This window comes from Arthroderma uncinatum (assembly GCF_011692745.1).
Source record: "Arthroderma uncinatum strain CBS 119779 chromosome Unknown scaffold2, whole genome shotgun sequence".
Lineage (NCBI taxonomy): Eukaryota > Fungi > Ascomycota > Eurotiomycetes > Onygenales > Arthrodermataceae > Arthroderma > Arthroderma uncinatum.
In genome coordinates, this window is record NW_022983864.1 from 4,834,776 (window position 1) to 4,853,115 (window position 18,340).

Here is an 18,340-nt window from a genome sequence, read left to right on the forward strand (position 1 = left end):
ACCCTTCCTGACAGGTCCGCAGATGATGCTAATACTTCTTTTTCTCGGCCTCTAGCGACGACGGAACCCGTACGTGGAAACCTGCGAATATTCTTGCGATTGAGGTGGATTTATCGCCGTTCAGACAATTAATTCCTCTCTGCAATTAGGTACAACACGAGATCCAACAAGGTCCGTGTCGTCAAGACCCCAGGCGGCAATCTTCGATACCTTCACATCAAGAAGAAGGCCTCCGCACCAAAATGCGGTGACTGCGGAATCAAGCTCCCAGGCGTGAGTAGCCCCAACCAGAAGTCTTGGAAGGATTCTCCGTGATTGAAATAGATATTGCAACTTGGATGGTGGAGGGGAATCTTTCGCATTTCGCGATTTCATTCGTTCTCTTGACGACCATTTCCGACTGACTTTATATCTTTGGATATGTTAAAGATTCCCGCCCTCCGTCCCCGTGAATATTCTCAAATCTCCCGCCCAAAGAAGAACGTCACCCGCGCCTACGGTGGCTCTCGCTGCGGCAACTGTGTCAAGGACCGCATCGTCCGCGCTTTCTTGATCGAGGAGCAGAAGATCGTCAAGAAGGTCCTCAAGGAGTCACAAGAGAAGACCGCCACTTCGTCAAAGAAGCGATAGATTATTTACCCTGTGGAATGTGGAAGGGTAGAAGGGGTATACCAAGATGATGAAGTGATAGCTTGAACAAACGGGAATGAAGGTTCGATCACAACCGGAGTTTGGGGCGGGAATGCCATCTCTGTTATCGGTGGGAATTCCCAAAATGAAAAGATTATAATCATGAAATGCATTATCAGCCTGTGCTTTTTTAGTGTACGGCGAGACTTTTCAAAGTCGGAATCTTCCCCGCCGAATGTTATGACGCTTGGGATATTCACGTCTTCCGCCTACGCTGTCCTGAAAACCAGCAACTGTCAATGATCAGAAACTTTCTAAAACAGCGTCATATGCCCTGTCAGCCGTGGAGTCTTCCAACGGTGCCATCAGTCACATCCACCCTATAGAAACGTAGAAATGTCCCGGCCTTACCAGTTTCTGTTGTAAAAACAACATCAGTGGACATCTCATATGCACTGCTGGTCTATATCTGGCAATCTTACTGGGTAGCGTGCATTCGTTCTACTTGTTAGATTCGGAAATGTCGAGGTGAGTAGAAAGGTGGAATAATCATACCTGGATGCTTTATGGTTAATATAGGCTTGACATTCCTTGCATTACGGAAACGAACCGCGTAGTAGATTGAGTCAAGAACGTACCTCCTTTGCGCCAATTCAGAGCAAAGATACATCATGTTGAAGGAATGCACAAAATTGTAAACGGTCGTAGCAACTTGTATAATCTACTAAGCATGCCGTTCCTACCTATAGTCTAGGACCTATCCAAAGCTCACCAAAGCCGTCAGGCATCTTCAACCCAGTTTCAACAATTCCATTCCCTACTATGGTAAACAAGAATAACTTCATCTATTCAATTTCAAGAAATTATAGAATCCAGGTCATAGAATATCTTCTCAAGAGAGTTACTCTTCAACCCCCATAGTTTGGTGCTGAGGGAGGAAATAAGGAGGTTTCATAAAACGGCAGCAAATGTCGAAAATGGACGGACGAGATAGGGAAATATCGGTGCTATGACCCTTGCTGCTATAAAAGAGCTTCAATAAATGGTGTTCTAAAACCTTCTCTTCTTCTTTGCTGGTTTGGTATTGCCTTTATCTGCTAACTCCAGTTGACGCCGTAACTCCTGTCGTTTTCTGTTCGCCCGTTCCTCAGGAGATTCATCTTTGTCTGGCTCCTGTTCTTTTACCTCGTTTGTGCGACGAGTGCTATCCGGCGAAGGAGGTGATGGTATTGCTGGTTCTTGTTCTTCGCCACGTTTATTCGAATAACCACCATCGTCCTTTGAGGGTTGTTGAAGCGCAGTATCATTGGATGTGCTCTCTTCTTGAAGATTTGTCTTGGCTAGTTTGCGAGAAGCCTTTGCTCCACCAATTGTACCAAGCTTACCGCTTCGTTTGGGGGGCTTAGCGGTTTGAGGTGGTGTGGTTGTGGTTGATTGCTCGTTATATCCATGTGACAAGTCGGGCTGCAGTTGTTTGCTTCTGAAGTTGCCTTGCTCTGTACTTTTCACTTCTTCTCCACTAGCATCATCTGTTTTGTGTCCTGAGCTTGCTACCGGGCTGGTCCCTTTCCCAAGCCCCTTATGACTCAAAGTTCCCTTCTGTTTCTTGCCACCAATATGCCCAATCCCACCATCGTGCGTACGCAGGGCTGTTGGCTTGTGGCTCTGTGTCGATTGGGTATCAGAAGCGGCTTCTTGAACATCCATGGGCCCTCGTTGGGGCAACTTTTGTCTCTTTGGTTTGCTGGCCCCCTTAATTTCATCATCGTCATCGTCATCGTCATCGTCATCAAGCTCTGAGGCTGTAGCCTGGTCTTCTGGGTCGGGCACTGGGTGGGGATTAACGGTTTCCTCCACGTCCGATGTCGCCGAATCCGAATCTAGCTCCCTTGTTGATATTTTCTGTTTTCGCCCACCAATAGTGGCAAGTCCTTTCGGTCTTTCTTTCGGAGATTGCGGTGGACCTGATATATCTGGCGTAGTTATGTCATATGAGTCCTGGGGAGATTTTTTATTGGGCTTCGGTTTTCCTAGAGACCCAATTTTTTTCGAGTTCCTTCCTAGGCCAGTAGGCGACCTATGTCTCTTTTCAAGCTTCTTTGGAGAAGTCGCTTCTGACTTAGGTGTCTTTTCGGCCGCTTCGCTTGCCTCGCTACCTTTTAGTCCTGGAGGCGTTTCTTGTCTCTAGTATGCATGTTAGCATCAACGGCGTATCACAGTCTAGTAGAACGGAGTTGGTATACTTGGAATTCATCCTCGCTCTCGCTCATGTCCTGCTCCATAGCCCTTTCATTATCCCTCTGTGATGTCGGCTGGTCGGTATGCTGGGTGCCACCTGATGTTGCGGAATAATTCCACCATTTATTTTCTATATGTTCCAGACTGCGAGGGTCAAATAGATCGTTATCGCTCAAACTTTTCCCCAAAGAATTTAATCTCGATTTGGTTGTGTCACGCTCTGAGTGCTCGTCCTCCCAGGACCCTTGGTCAAATGGGTTCACACCCTTAACTAGCTTTGAAGCCTGGGAAAACAGGGAGCCTCTCTTTTGACCCGGCCGTACGTTGGCCATTCCAGGAAATACAGTGCTCAAATCAAGGCCTGAAGCTTCTATTTTGTCAAAAAGCTTTCCAATTACTTTATCCTTCTCCTTTAGAAGTTCGAAAAGCGAGTATTGACGATCTTCATTGTTGGATGCCCTCTCCAAGGCCGGCAACAGTATGTGTCGTGTTAGAGCCGACGGAGAAAGTTGGGATAAGTTTAATGTCCATTCCAAAGGCTCCAGAGGCTTTGGCAACTTCGTAATTGTAACCAGTTTTAAACTAGACCCAGCTTCGTGGCTGGACAGAGATATCGAAGAGCCTTTAGACCCATGTAGTGCATCACCGATCTTCTGAAGCAGTACTGAATACTGGTCCTCATCTTGGCTGGGATCTATGCTTGTCTCTTCCTTCGAAGCACGATTAATGATCCGTTTATGGCTCAGGTTCTCCGACCATATATGAGCCAGATCAGTTAGAAAGACTTCGTATCCTTCAGGCCTTGGTTCGTAGCTGAACAAGAGTGGTGGGTATGATTTATTATGAAGCGGTAGTCTTTCCCAATTTCGAGGCATCTTGTCTGAAGCTTGAAATGACGGTTTCCTAGATGCCTATCTGTTGTAGTAGGCAGCAGTGTTGGTTGAACTATTTGGAAGGTAGTTAGCTAGCCAATCAGGCAAGTATGCCGAGCTCGGCCTAGCTGCCGTTTTAAGCCTTCTTCACTTCAACCTTTCAACCTCGCTCGCCTGTATGCATAACGAAAGATTTCATAAACTGATACTAGGAACTCCATCCAACCCTTGTATTTCGCAATAATGTCCTGGAATCCCAGGGATAGGCCAAGTGGGAAAAGGACCCGATCTCGCTCGCCTCCTCCCCAGACACGACCAGACAAATCGCGACATATCGATGGCCACTATTCGTCAGGTTCACGCGGTAGGGGACAAGGGAGTGGGAATCGTGGTGCCTGGAATATGAAGGAGCAGACTCGACTTAACCAGCTACAAGAAGATGAAAAGATGCGCGAATGGGTAGCTCAGGAGGACAATTTTGTGCTTAGGCAAGCTAAAAAGAAAGCTGAATTAAGAGTCAAAGATGGACGCGCAAAGCCTATCGACTGGCTCACGATTACACTTCGAGTTATCGATCCGACTAGAAACCCTTTGGATGACGAGATTGCAGACTCAGAGCTAGACTTGGTTGAACCAGAGGGAGTTTTTGAGGGGCTATCAAACGGGCAACTGTTACACCTCGAGAAGGACATCGATACCTTCTTATCCCTGGAAACTAGTCCGGAAAATCGGGACTACTGGAAGGTATGTCATATTTCCCAGAGACAGGGAGTGGTGCTTTTAGATTCATATTAACTTTTACTTAGACTATGAAAGTTATATGCCAGGACCAGATACAGAAAGTGGAATCGTCTGCTCCCGAAAAGCGTGCGGTCACTTCAGTCGCGGCCGATATCGATAGACTCCTCAGCCCAAAAACCTACGACGAGCTTGTTGCATTGGAGAAACAAATACGCCGGAAGCTAGATTCTAATGAGCCCATTGATACGGATTATTGGGAACAGCTGCTGAAAAGCCTCTCGGTGTGGAAAGCGCGTGCAAAACTAAAGCGAGTTTACAGTGCCGTCATCACAAATCGCGTCGAGGAACTGCGGAAGCAACAGCGTGAGGAAGCAGAGAGTGTGCAAAAGAAGCTCGCACCTTTAGCACCTTACAATGGTTTGCAGCTTGCTCGGCAGGAATCTGAACAAATGGCATTACTCGACCCAGAGCCTCTTCTCCAACTACGCAGTCAAGACAAGAACTTAGAAATCATGGATGAAGAAGAATTGCTAAGTCATATAGTACGTTTACTATTTATACACCCCTCTATGGTACTATCAGCAATGTGGCTAATTCCCTTTAGGCTCAGGAACGAAAGAAAATTATGAAGATGGGGTTTGTCCCGTTACGCAACCGATTGAACGAGAAACCAACCCCCTCGGCGATGATTGCAACAGAGTCGTCAGCAACAGCTGCTACCGCCCCACGGTTTCTTCCAACAACAAATGATGACTTCTCCCAAGCCACAAAAGCTTTATACGAAAGAGAGGTAGCACGGGGCGTTAGTGAAAACGAAGAGATATTCGCCGGCGAGGAAACTCTCAGCACATCCAAGCCAGCTTGGGCGAACAAATATAGACCACGTAAACCACGGTATTTCAATCGTGTTCAGATGGGATACGAATGGAACAAGTACAACCAAACCCACTACGACTACGATGACCCGCCGCCGAAGGTTGTCCAGGGATACAAGTTCAACATATTCTACCCTGATCTCATTGATAAGGCAAAAGCTCCAACGTATCGAATCGAGAGAGAACACGGCAGAAAAAGGGGACAGTCATTCGCACCCGCTGGAGAAGAAGACACCTGTCTACTTCGCTTCATTGCTGGTCCGCCTTATGAAGATTTGGCTTTCCGTATAGTAGACAAGGAATGGGACTATAGCGCGAAGCGTGAAAGGGGGTTTAGAAGTACATTTGACAAGGTATGTTAAAGCCCTGGAGCTCCCGTGTCTGGCCGCTGGTACATATAGTAGCAACTAACTCTTGTTCAGGGCATCTTACAACTTCACTTTCAGTTCAAGAAGGTATGTATAGCCCCATTTTCCTTATCCCTGACTCGCACTTACACAAGCTTACACCTTAATAGATCTACTACCGCAAGTGATGTTGACGACATGAATATGAGGGCCAATGCTCCACCTAATCGCCTCGCATTTAAGAGCACAGGCTACGTTTACACATGCACCACATGGTGTAAAAGAAGGGCGACGTATTCCACAATAATTTCCAGGTTATCTTAAGGCAGGGCGACCCTCGTGGCACTAGACAGTTCAAAACTTGGGGTATTTGATAGTTTTGCTACCTCTAAAATTTAAAGAACGTTCCGACATGAAATTTCCACTTGAGTCTGCAAAATATTCCCCAACCGACGCTCGAACGATGCCAACTTCTAATTAGTCTATAGCCGCAGATCAACCGCCAGGGGCTAATTATTTCTTACGCTTTCTGATCATCGCCTGGGAAGAACCGTTGGAATCCCGCGTTTGAAGGTTTTCTTTGTACCCGAGGCAGTTGGGGGTGAAATTTCCAAGGCCGTATTATTTGGTCACCCTATTGGACATGCATCTTCTGAAGGCCTCCACCATTCCTCATTGGCGGTCTGAAGCCGCCTCATCGGACCTGGCGCTGTGAGACCTTCCAGAAGATCCTGTCTGGTGCCCTCTGCTCAACCCCCAGCCACTGGGAGCTAGACCGTTCTGCGGGATGTAACTCATGACAGGTTTACGCTCTCCTGCATCTCCCCGTCTGTGCCCGACCAGCATGACTAGCCCTAAGCTAGCCTGCTTGACACATTCCCCCAACCTGTTCCCCGTCCCGTCAGGCTACCACTGTAGAACTTGGGGTTCTCTAGCATCCTTGGTCAATAATTGGCTGTATATACCGCCAGTAGATTGCTGTTCCACAAAGGCATTCTTCCTCAGACAGGGCAATATTGCAGCATACAAAAGCCCTCTCATTTATTTATCATTCATGTTGCTTTGTTTGCTCATTTTCAACAGCAGTTCTACGGGTTGTCTGCAGCAATCGTGTCGCGCAGGTGAGCTGGCATGTTCTCCCACGGGACTCAATTATCTTGCAGGACAATATATGATTTTTGCCCAGAGAAGCCCCAGCTACTTCTCCATTTCTCCATATCCTTGTCTCACAAACCTGCTCTTGGACAACCTACCTCATTAGCACTCAGAACCCTCCTGTCCCCACAAAGCTTAACATTGTCTAAAACATATTGGATGGAGCTCATCTGTCCATAACTTCGGGGAAAAAAGTTGAAAAGAAATGGACGATGAGACGGGAATCCTTTGCCCTTCCATTTGCATGCAGATGCATCATGGCGACCCTTCTTCCTTTGCCGTTTCGCATGGCCCCGAGATCCCTCAAGGGCAACAACCGTCAGTCTCTGAGTTTACTTCACCACACCAGCCTAGGCGTCTAGTTTCGCATCCTACCTTGCCGCAACACATGCTTGATCCCAACCTTTTTGGAGATTCTCTCCCACAGCAACGCTCGATTTCATCTATGACCCATAGCCACGGCATTTGGGGACAGTTCATGGAGTCGAATACCTTATGCAACTCAGGCACCATGACGTACGATAGGCTGGAGAATAAGCAAAACGTGTTGCCCTGGGGAGATGACACTGCCATATCTACCGATCTAGATTTTGACCTCTTTTCAGCTACATTTCCTATGCTTGACGACTTCAGCGAGCTCGAATCTCTTGGATACCACCCCTCCAGACGACCAAACACGGACACGCCATCACAGGCAAATAATAATCAACAGATATTTGAGAGTCATTACCCAAATTCAGTCTCCAGTTGCTCCCGGCCATCCTTTGACAGCTCTACTTCTCGGCCGGAAAGTGCCATTTATCCTCCACTATCTCCCACCAACTCTATTGAATCTAGCTCACCGGTTGACTTCCATGGGCTTTGCGGTTCGGATTCGATTGCACGCTCTGTACCGGAACCAGGAAACCTGGTATCTGAAGACGAAACGGACGACGATAGTGTATCTTCTGAGGAGCCCTACGCCAGGCTGATTTGGAGGGCACTTATGTCTGCTCCTGGCCATAAAATGGTACTCAAGGAAATATACGAATGGTTTGAGAAGAACACCAGCAAGGCCAAAAACTCCGATTCAAAAGGGTGGCAGAATAGCATTCGCCATAACCTTTCTATGAACGCGGTAAGTTACAAAGATCGACTTCTAGTTAATGTACACCATTCTCATAGTACTAACCTTGTCTCTAACAACTAGGCCTTTGAAGGTGTCAAAGAAGCTTTGTCTCCAGGAGCTCAGACCCGAAAATCCGGTAACGCTTGGGTTCTCACTGAACGCGCTATCAGACACGGCGTACAGTCGACCACTCGATACCGCAAACCCGGAGTTCACAAAAAATCCCAAAAATCAGACCACCCAGCCCCCCAGAGGCAAAGGTCAGGGGCTAGAGGTGGCCGAGCCGCCAAAAAGGCGGCCAAATACAGACGCGCCATCCAAGAGTCTCAAAGGCTAGATCGAAATTCACAAAATGCGCCTCTAACCGACATACCATACAATCATCCCCGATTTCTTGCTCAAACGGCGAGCTGCGTTGAGTATGGGTCTGCGGAACCAACGGGTAATTATGTGCTAAACGATTATGGACTCGGGAGCCTGATGGGCTGCAGCGAACTCATACCGCGATCGCCCTTATTTTACCCTGACCTGGACCTGGATGGCAATCAGCTTCTCTCCGGGGCTACTGTCTTAGGAGGCCAGCCGATCGGTCGAGATTTTAATTCCCATATGCAATAAACTTTGATATTTCGTTTGTGGATACACTGCTTCTGATTTACTATTGCCCCGTTTCCTCTTATTTCTTTTTCCCAACCGTTGCTTTGAACACTGCGCTAGGGCACCGGTGTGCCGTGTCCTGTAAATGGAGTTTTCTTTTTCTTTTTCCCCCTTCATGGAACCCCTCCAAACCGGTCCCTCGGCTTTCATCCTTCCATTTTCTTTTTCCTTTCAGCTGAGATACGGCTGGCGCATGGGGCTCGGTATGTTTTGGCTTACTTGATATTTTAGTTTTCCACATTTTTTCGAGCTGGCGAGCTTCTTGTGGGGTTGTTTCCTTGGGTGCATGAGGCAGGATGGGCACGTACACGGCTGGTTCCCCGTTCGACATATGTACATTAGCTCCAATAAGAGGTCAACAATAAGGTAATAGTGGCTATCTGCGCTAGGCGTGGTTTCGTTTGTTTGAAAGAGAGATCTAATAAAAACGAATTATGACATGAAAACCGTCGCTTCCATGCGCTTCCTATATGTCACGCACAATGTTCAACCATGGTTACTTGATACACAGATGGTCAGACCCCTTATCCTAGTTCAATGATAGCTAAAGGCCCGTATACTCCGTATATGAGGTAACGCATGTTTAATATGAAGAAAACGAGATCGAAACAAGTTTATTCGAGCCTAGGGCTGCTATCCTCCGAGGAGTTATATTAATGATGGGCGTTTAGTCCGCTTCTTACATCGAAATAATCAAAGAAAATAGGGAGATCTTATAAAATATTCCCAGATCAGTTGGCTGTATATGCATACCTAGCCTGAATGGCAATCATACAACCCGTTCCATGCATTAGCTTGACGAAATGTGGGCTCCGGGTCTCACTCTGTTTCCGTCCAGCCGCAACACACAAACGTCGCACGGAGTACTCCGTACGGAGGACGCATCTCAATGCAGGGTACGCCCTCTCCATATTACGGATGTCCTCCCGTGAATAGAAAGACATCCTTATCCGGAGTTCTCCTTAGAGGTGCTGCACAAAGGGACAAGTCAATCCCCCTTAAGGGTTTAACTAGGCTCTATAAATATGGTATAAGAGACACGTAGTTGAACTATAATAATGGCTTGTCGATACTCCGTATCAAAGGCTGAATTTCGTCATTAAGATGACGTGTCCAAAAGCGCAGGCTCCTTTCTCCTCTTATTAAGTTCTTCAAGGTTGACATCCTGCACGCCTTGACGCCAACCCTAGGGTGAACGGTGGGCTTATCGGGCGGTTATTTTTCTGGGACACAGTCTGGCGGTCGCTAAATTGCTGAGTGGACACTCCTTTCTCCGTACGGGGGTACCCGTCAGCTGGAAAAATCATGTATTTGCTTTTTTATGGCTTTGATGTTGAGTTGCCGTCAAAGCTAACTTAGAATAGGATGCGAAGATGGGCAAAGTACTCCGTAGATATGGTGCTGAAACCCAGAGTCTGTTGCATAGTGCGACCCTCTTTCGCAGGTTGATAATGGCAATTGAAGGCTTTGTTGAGCTGCTGTACGGAGTAGAAGTCCCTTCATGAAAAGAAAAGGTGCTAATGAAATCCAGGATATGATGCCAGATGCAGGCCAGCTAGCTTGGCCGTCATTCAAATACATTGAATACCATATCCCGCGCGCTATAAATTAGCTTGATATGCCGTAATATACTTACCAACACGAGCTGCGCATCCAGCATCCGTCCACGCCGTCTCTTCGTCCAACATGCACCCTGTGCCGTGCTTGTGTTCGATATTGGATCGGATCGCCTGCTCCGCTGCATCGCCTGTGCGATTTTCAATCTGGTATCCGCTGTACGACGCTTGGGTGCTGCAAACGTTCCGCCTACACGCCTCTCCCTATGGGCGTGCGCAGAGAAAGGGAAGATTATTTTATATGATCTTTTCGGTATCCTGCCTCGGCGTACCCCTTTCAAACGCTATTCTCCCCAGATGACTGTGCCTGCGGCGTAGAAGATTTTCGAATATGCATGGGCCTGACTCCCCCCGTCTTGTCGGCTCCAAGATATCTATCCCTAAGCCTGTATCGAAGCCGGTGGGGTTGGGGGGAACTCTTAGCCCTGAAAATCGTTCATAAAGTTCCGGAAACTCCCCATATATATGCCCTGCGCTATGGTACCGCTGGATCGCTAATTCCTTATTCTTGTTCAAGGCGGGAGTTGTCCAAGATTCAGGGGCCCAAACGCACATGCAGATATCTAACCTCGCTTCATCGCCCCAGTGGAAGATCTTTTCGGCATCTCCTTATATTTCTTTTCGTCGGTTATTGACTATCGGAGAATTTGGGCCTGTACGTTGACGCAGGAGCAACGATCTTCTAAATCAGCAGACCTTGTGCCACAGAACTTAAATCCTTTGTCCGAATACCCATACACGCCTTTCTAGGCTTGCTCGGACAACAGGAATCGCCGTGGGATAATCACAGGCCTTGCGGGGCTCCTTGGATATATCCAAGTCGTAATATGCGGATATATACTCCGTAGGACGCTCGAAGCATTCTGATACTCGGATTTATGCGAGTGGCAATTCACGGCTTGCATGGGTCAAATCCTCGGCCGCATGTTATGAAAATTCCTTTTCTGGTGTTAGACACGTTTTTTGGGGTTCACATAGCTGTGAGTCGCTGAGGCCGACCGCCGATGAGATTTGTGCACCATTAAAGTTCCCATCTGGGTTGTTCATTCCAGGGCTACCTTGTTATAGTCGACCGAGCGAAAGATATGTGTTTGGCAAATTATTATGTAGGAGATACAATTCTCACTCTACATAATCCCTGTGTGGACCTCTTAGGAAATATTTCCAATTCATAGGTACCGCGGCAGGGCCGATATTATGCCATTCCACGCATATTTTTTTGAGCATGGGTCCAACGTCGAGCATTCCACATTGTGCCAGCTTTCCCGGTCGGGCTTTACTGGGATTTGAAACATGCGACATGGACGCAAGGTATATTGGCCAAATACTTCTTGTGCGACGGTCGTTGCGGAGAAACCCATAATGTTCATAAGATGATGGTAAAAGTCGACTATACCTACTGATGTGAAACGGCTTCCGGCGTTGGCACATTCATCAAAGATTTCCACCTCATCTTCGCCATATTCATGGAAAATTTCCTAAACGCTTATATATACACCATAGCAAGTATGATCAATATATTGTCAGTATATATTATAGAAAAGTAAACTTAACCTGCGAATCGTTTAACACCATCTGACAAACGACTCTAAAATTCCATGGCTAAAACTTCTTGTACGTACTGGATAGGTTAAATGTAATGGAAGTAGTCAATATAGCCCACACATGGAAGACAGGGCGTTGTCACGAAATTCAGTTAAGTTCCCAATACTCCGGATAAAGTCCGATAGCATCCGACTTAAGACCGCGGTCACGCATCCATTTTCATCAACAAGGATATTACATGGAGCAGATTCGTCGTGGGTGATATTGATTTCATGGTCATCTGCTAGGCCAGCCATACTGTAACATTTAAAGGCATCTGATAAACGTTTATTGGCCCCTGCTGCCATAAAGTCGTTCTCTGCGTCGGAGGGGCCGCCTTCGCGGAAATTGATGACCGATTACCACAGTACAGCCTCAACACGAGATATCCCCTTTAGGCTATTTAGTTTGGAATTGCCGTGTGGCTGATAAATCTCGTAGTCTCGAACTCAATATCTGGCCTATTCTTCAATGATTTATGTCCATCGAGACATAATTAACCGAGTGGGGTTGTAAGCAACTATACCATAACAGAAGACTAAAGGTAGAGAAGACTAAAGGTCTCAGAGCTTTTTTACCTTTAGATGTGAATGGGCCCAATCCGCAATATAGCACCCACTGCGTGTTGGTAAAGTGATACGCCGATAGGAGATGTAGGAAGTAGAGGTTAGACATTGTGAGCGTTGGATGTTCTGATTTGTGGTTGGATTTGACCTTGTCTCATGGGAGTGACCTTAAATGGATTAGGCGTTTTATTTTTCCGCGCGGGTGATTATTAATAGCACTTCGATTGGCATCCATTGGCTGTAATTACAGGGTTAAGCATGAAGATGCGAATCTGAAATTGTCTTTGATGTTCTACGTTTGACAATCCTCTATGCTTATCATGTAGGTAAATCTAGATATTATATATCTGGATGTATATATTTATCCTTGTAAATGCACATTTAATCTTGGGGATCACCCTGCTCGCCAGGCGCAACTAGCCTGACTTTCTTTGGCGAGACAATGGCCGATGAGCCCACGCCAGTTCCAGTTCCAGGGCCAGTGCCAGGCGCATTACCTGACCCTCCCGTCGAGCCCGTATCAGGAGCCCCAGGAGGCCCGCCACCAAGCATGCCCCTTACCCTTTCTACGGCTCTGCTTTCACCAGCTGTCCATGAATCTCTCTTGATGAACGTTGAGCTGGGTTTGCGGCCATAGAACGCGTTACGGGATCTCTTGCTAGCTTCTTGTTGGGCGAGACGGTTCTGTTCTCGTCTGGGGCCAGGACCACAGTCATGGAAGCATCCGGGGGTAGGACAACCTCCTTCACTGAGCGATATATCCGTTAGCCATGCGGTTAGGCAGGCTGTGTGAGCACCGTGGCCGCAGGTCTGGCACCACGACCAAAGGCCGGAACCATGTAGTCTGAACCCAGGCTGTTCTTGCTGTTGATGCGCAAGTCCGTCTTCAAGCGGGCTAATGGTACTTGGAGAGCCGTCTGGGTTAGGACTGGTTGATAAGCTGGAGTTGGAGTTGGGGTTGCTATCAACCGCCCATTCGGGAGGTGGGTTCCGGCTGACGCAAATCGTACATGGTGGCTGAGCGGTGTTGCAGCGATGACATAGCTTGTTATCATGTACAGGGTTTTCATAAGGTTTGTTACATTCAAAACAAAAAACGTTAATGAATGTATCCTTCTGGGCATAGTCATATACGGTCGGGTATGAAGGGACGCAAACAAGTCGAAACTCAGCGGCTTCGACAAACATGCCTTGCCTCAGGAGTTGTTCATTGAAGGTTTTGAAAATTAGATCCCGTTCCCCTTGCGGAAGAAGTTCATCGCATGAACTGTAGAGAATGTGCATCTTATGGAGGAGATGGGATGCAGAGAGTATGTCTACAGACGAACTGCTGCAATAATGTTTGATTATTTCTCTCACAATGGTTTGAACACCCCATGGCGTGTCTGATGTGGATTTCGGGCAAAGTGGTAGAGTAATGCTTGTCTCGGTAGGTAGAGATGGATGGCGAGAACCCGCAGAAGGCTTAAACTGTGCAGGAGGGCGTGAATATCCAACACGCGAGGGCTCCTTGATGGGCGATGACTCTGCTAGGAATGGGAACGGGCTAGCTGGTCTTTCAAGGTCGACGGTGGCTGATTGGGGTACATCGTCCAATGACATATCACTCATCGAATCGCTGCGATTATCCCATCGTCCAGGTCTGGGGGGAGAACTCCCCTCCAATTCGGGGATATTATGCAGTGACCCCTCAGCGGCAGCAGACCATCCACCACCTTCATATCGCGACGTATCATTTGTGAGCGAAGTAGACGTTTCATCAAAGGACTTGGTGCGGTGTGAACTGTCTGAGGCTGAGAACATGGGAAAGCTCTCACCTGAATCGTGACGTTTGTAGGTAACTGGTATAGCTGGTCTCTCTTGCGTCGCACGTTCCATCGATAGTAGGCGTTTACGGAAAACCTGATAATCCTGCGAAGCGGAAGCTTTGTCGTTGTCCTTTTTGATGGGCCCTTCATTTACTTCGTCACGACCTTTGATTGCTGTTTTATCGTTACCGGGTTTGGGGCGAGGTTTCTCCTCACGCCTCCATTCGGCTCTTCCAGAAATGGCGCGGGGAGCAGACCTGGTTTGATCCGCGATGGACTCATCACCTGTTGGACGTTTGTTGGTCGGTGTTTTAACCCCCGTGCTATCCTGTGGCCATCCGGTCTCGGAATCCTCCTGGCCGGTCCCGCTAGCTTGTGCCTGTTTGCTTAACACTTCATCACTTGATAGGATGAGGGATGGAATGGGTCTGAGTTGTCCGAGTTCCTCGTTTAAGCCTGTATTTGGTACCTGGCCACTTGCGATGGCGGCACCAATTGAGGAATCAGGTATAGGGCGTGCAAGCGGGGTTGTAGCATTGGAGTTAGGTTCTGGACTTAAAGTCATGAGTCTCTGGGAATCACCATCAACGACACCCTTGAAGATGCGACTCTTCGCCTTATCCGAGATAGTTGTATCATGCTTCAACAGATTAGTATTACTGCCACGGCTACCAACTTTGACCGCTGGCTTGAGGTTACCGTGCCTCAGCTCAAGTTGGCGCTGTTTATGCTGATTGAGCAGTTCCTGTGAAATGGCATATCTTACGATCCGCCATGTCTGAGCTAGTCGTCCGAAGTGCACAGCTTCGGCCTGCATGGTATTCTCGTCAAGTCCGTCAAGAAGATACTTGACCACTTCAACCGACATATTTCGCTGGTTGAGCGGGTCTGCCAATAACGGTGAATAATGATGTACCAGGTAATGGAATGCTTCTGGGCTGAACGTTGCTCCTTCAACGCGTCCTATCATCCCATCCTGCTGATTGGTGAGATCCTTAATATTACCAACTGATTTCACCAGCGGGACGACCTGCAGCTCATCATCTTGCATGGGAGGAGTGGCACTGAGGGACTTGGAGCTCCTTGCCGACGACATTTTGCTGGATCGTTTCCGCAAGGCGATCATCTGGGAAATGTCCTCGGCGCCGCCTTCGTCAGTTAGACTATGGCTGGCCGTAAGGAGCTTGTCATCGCCCTCTTTACCCTTTCGGGGAATGGGCACGGGCATGGACTCCGCAGTTTCGGTATTACTATAATTGAAGCTTTGCTTGTGTCTTCTCTGGCGTGGTTCAAAGAACGCAAGCAGCCTTCCGTCAGGGCTCCATGTTACTGCACAGGGGGGTCTTCGTTCTATGGCGTCGGGGGCCAGGCTGATATCGGTCTGCATGAATATGCCCTCTGAACTGACCGTCCATAGATAATCCTGAGAATGCCATAGCAAGTCTGTTGCTGAGTTGGTATAACGATCAATCTCCTTGTAAGGGATATGTGGTCTTCTAAAATCCCACAAGTGAATACGGGGGTCTTCTTGATCGTACGAAGTCACGATCTGGGTAGACTCCCAGCTGGCCGTTTCGTAATCATGGCCAGTCAACGATGGCGGTCGCCATCGAGCATTTAAGACAGCTTGCGGTGTTCTTAACTGTAAACATGGTTTCTGTCTTCGATCTGTTGAAGAAAAGTTCCACACTTTCACTTGACGATCTACACTCCCACTGAGAAGATGCTTCCCGTCAGGGTGCCAGTCGACCGACGAACAAGCCTTTTCATGGGCGTTTATGCGTATCACAGGCACATTATCTTTACGGATATCCCAACGCTGAATGACTCCGCTATCAGTAGCTGTGGCGAACTCTACAGGTTCGGCAGGTGACCACCTAATATCCCGCACAGCCTCGCTGTGACCATTGAATACGTTCGTGCTCCCAATGTGCATTGCAGCTCTCTCACTGGATACCGTGCGCAAGTCCCACAATCGCACGGTTGCATCCTGGCTGCCGGAAAGCAGCCAGGCGCCTCGGTACGGGCTGAACGCGAGTCGATGGACCTGGCGAGAATGTTCATGGAACCGGCCATATTCCACGCCAGGACGACTCAGGTCATAGACAACGATACGCCCATTGCTTGTGGCGGCGGCGATGATTCGGCTATATTCTGAGTGAGACCACTTGACATCCTTGGTAGCCAGGTGTTCCTTGTTTTTGCTCGAAGCTCCAGACGAGTGGTGGTGGTGGCCGGACGAGTGCCCAATCACAGCAGATCGTATGTTTGTCTCTTCGGTGCACCGCGAGGATGTGACTCGTATCGTCTTCAGGATCTCTCTCCCTGCAACGACGGCATGAGTACGCTGTGGAGAGATATCGACCGCGGATATTGGGATACCCGTCTTGTGGGTGATGATCGGAGCGCTGCCAGGACTAATAGTTCCATAAGCACAAGCTTGATACCGCGGCTGATTGGGTGTACGCCTTGGCTGCAAGACATGGACTGCGCATTTTTGACGAGTTTGGCTGCGGGGATGTGAGACATCTAGACTTACGGAGAGATGGTATAGCTGGGCCTGGTCACCAGCGCTGGAGGGGGTGTTGGGACTGGCAGTGGAGAAGTGGGCTGCGGGCTGGGGGGTCTGGATCCGTAGATGAATGGATGCGCGAGCCGCGCAAGAGCACTGGTAGCTCTGTTAGTGTAGCGCTGGGGAGGCAGAGGCGGCGCTGGAGGGGGCGGCGGAGGTAAGGGCGGTGCTGGAGGGGGAGCAGCAGCTGGAGTCGCGATGCCCGAGCTGTGGCCGCGCGGTGAATCGGTCATGGTGGTGTGGACGGAGAGCTCAGATCGGCGCCGCGCGATCTGCTGACGTCTGGTGATCCATCGCCTGCGCGCTCGCTACAAGGTGGCCAGGGATCGTGACCGCGATGTGGTTTGTGGTCGTGATGTTTTGTCTTTGGATGTTGGAAGCTGCCATTTCGGGTTAGCACGTGACTTTCCATATCATCACATACACATACATACACATACATATACATATACATACGAAGGACGAGACAAGATACACAAGAAGAAACAAGACGAGACGAGACGAGACAACAAGGTACTCCATGGCGTGATGTATGCTAGGCGACTGGATCAGCGCAGGTGCTGAGAGAGGCTCTGCCATTGGCCTTAACGTGCAGCTGATAAGGACCAGGGTGCACATCGGCTGTCCAGAGCCTCCCCGCGGAATCCCAGGACAGGATCGTACGTATATCGGGAAAACCCCCCGAGAAAAGCGAGACACGCAATGGTTGAGATTGAAATCCCGTTCCCATCGCCAAGCCGAAAGACCCGGGAGAGAGAAGGCTGCGATGAAGGCCAGTCTCGTACCTCATAAACCGTCATACGTGGGGGATCTATTTAAAAGTCGACGTGAAGCTCGGATGCAGTCCTACGTGGAGGGTGTGTTGGCTTCAAAATACCTGCGTGCTGCGCGCTGAAGAAAATGTGATACCGGTTTCCTGGCGGCTGCCTGCCTGGCCAGTGACGGTTCTGACGGCACTGACGGATAACAAAGAAGCGGAACTAGCTCTCTTTCTTCTTCTTCTTCTTTTTTTTTTTGCTTTCTTGCACCGGAAGCGGCCCGCCAGGGGAACGGATAATGATGTTGTTTTATCTATATAGACGTTCGTATAGTACTCCGTATGTGGGGTAGAGATGAAGAGAGACTTACCCGAGACAAAGCTGAAGGTAACTATGCAAGCATATAGGTTGAACCGGGTTTAAAACGCGTTGTGCTAAGCCGGAAGAGAGGTCCCTTCGATTTACCTTTTGAACTCGCCAAAGCACAAATCAGAGATCCATGGCCGCGCTACTGGTTTCAGGCGTGCCGGACAGATCTCGCATACATAACCTGCCAGGCCGTGTGTCGGAAGGTAAAGGGCAGCGTCGAGATAGGGTAGAGACTCCCAGGAAAGCCCCTGTCACCACACGCGGCAGAAGAGATCGGGGCCATCAGAAATCGAGCGTCCAGTAGCGATGGGCGTATCCGATTTGTCGCGATCCTGCATATGTATGCTGCAAGCGCCGTTCCCACAGACATCTTCGTCTCTCTGTGCGTATCTCTCTTAGCATGGGGACCGATGCTCCCGGTCCAGACCACGGACATGCCAGCAC

The 18,340-nt window shown here is 48.7% G+C and overlaps 4 protein-coding genes across 4 annotated transcripts; 2 read left to right on the forward strand and 2 right to left on the reverse strand.

The window, feature by feature from the left end:
• Positions 1-1,680: 1,680 nt before the first annotated feature.
• GIQ15_03420 (uncharacterized protein) lies at positions 1,681-3,743 on the reverse strand (the record flags this gene model as incomplete). Its single annotated transcript, XM_033550837.1, has 2 exons — positions 1,681-2,814; positions 2,874-3,743. The coding sequence occupies 2 exons, from the start codon at positions 3,741-3,743 to the stop codon at positions 1,681-1,683; spliced, it is 2,004 nt and encodes a 667-aa protein (XP_033407998.1).
• A 240-nt stretch (positions 3,744-3,983) lies between these two features.
• Positions 3,984-5,891, forward strand: GIQ15_03421 (cactin; the record flags this gene model as incomplete). The annotated part of the gene is made up of 5 exons (XM_033550838.1): positions 3,984-4,484; positions 4,547-5,023; positions 5,086-5,709; positions 5,779-5,811; positions 5,874-5,891. 5 exons carry the CDS (start codon positions 3,984-3,986, stop codon positions 5,889-5,891), a joined length of 1,653 nt encoding a protein of 550 aa, XP_033407999.1.
• Positions 5,892-7,246: 1,355 nt separating this feature from the next.
• On the forward strand, positions 7,247-8,303 carry GIQ15_03422 (uncharacterized protein; the record flags this gene model as incomplete). Its single annotated transcript, XM_033550839.1, has 2 exons — positions 7,247-7,975; positions 8,058-8,303. 2 exons carry the CDS (start codon positions 7,247-7,249, stop codon positions 8,301-8,303), a joined length of 975 nt encoding a protein of 324 aa, XP_033408000.1.
• A 4,467-nt stretch (positions 8,304-12,770) lies between these two features.
• Positions 12,771-17,002, reverse strand: GIQ15_03423 (WD repeat-containing protein 24; the record flags this gene model as incomplete). The annotated part of the gene is made up of 2 exons (XM_033550840.1): positions 12,771-16,614; positions 16,737-17,002. 2 exons carry the CDS (start codon positions 17,000-17,002, stop codon positions 12,771-12,773), a joined length of 4,110 nt encoding a protein of 1,369 aa, XP_033408001.1.
• Positions 17,003-18,340: the final 1,338 nt, after the last annotated feature.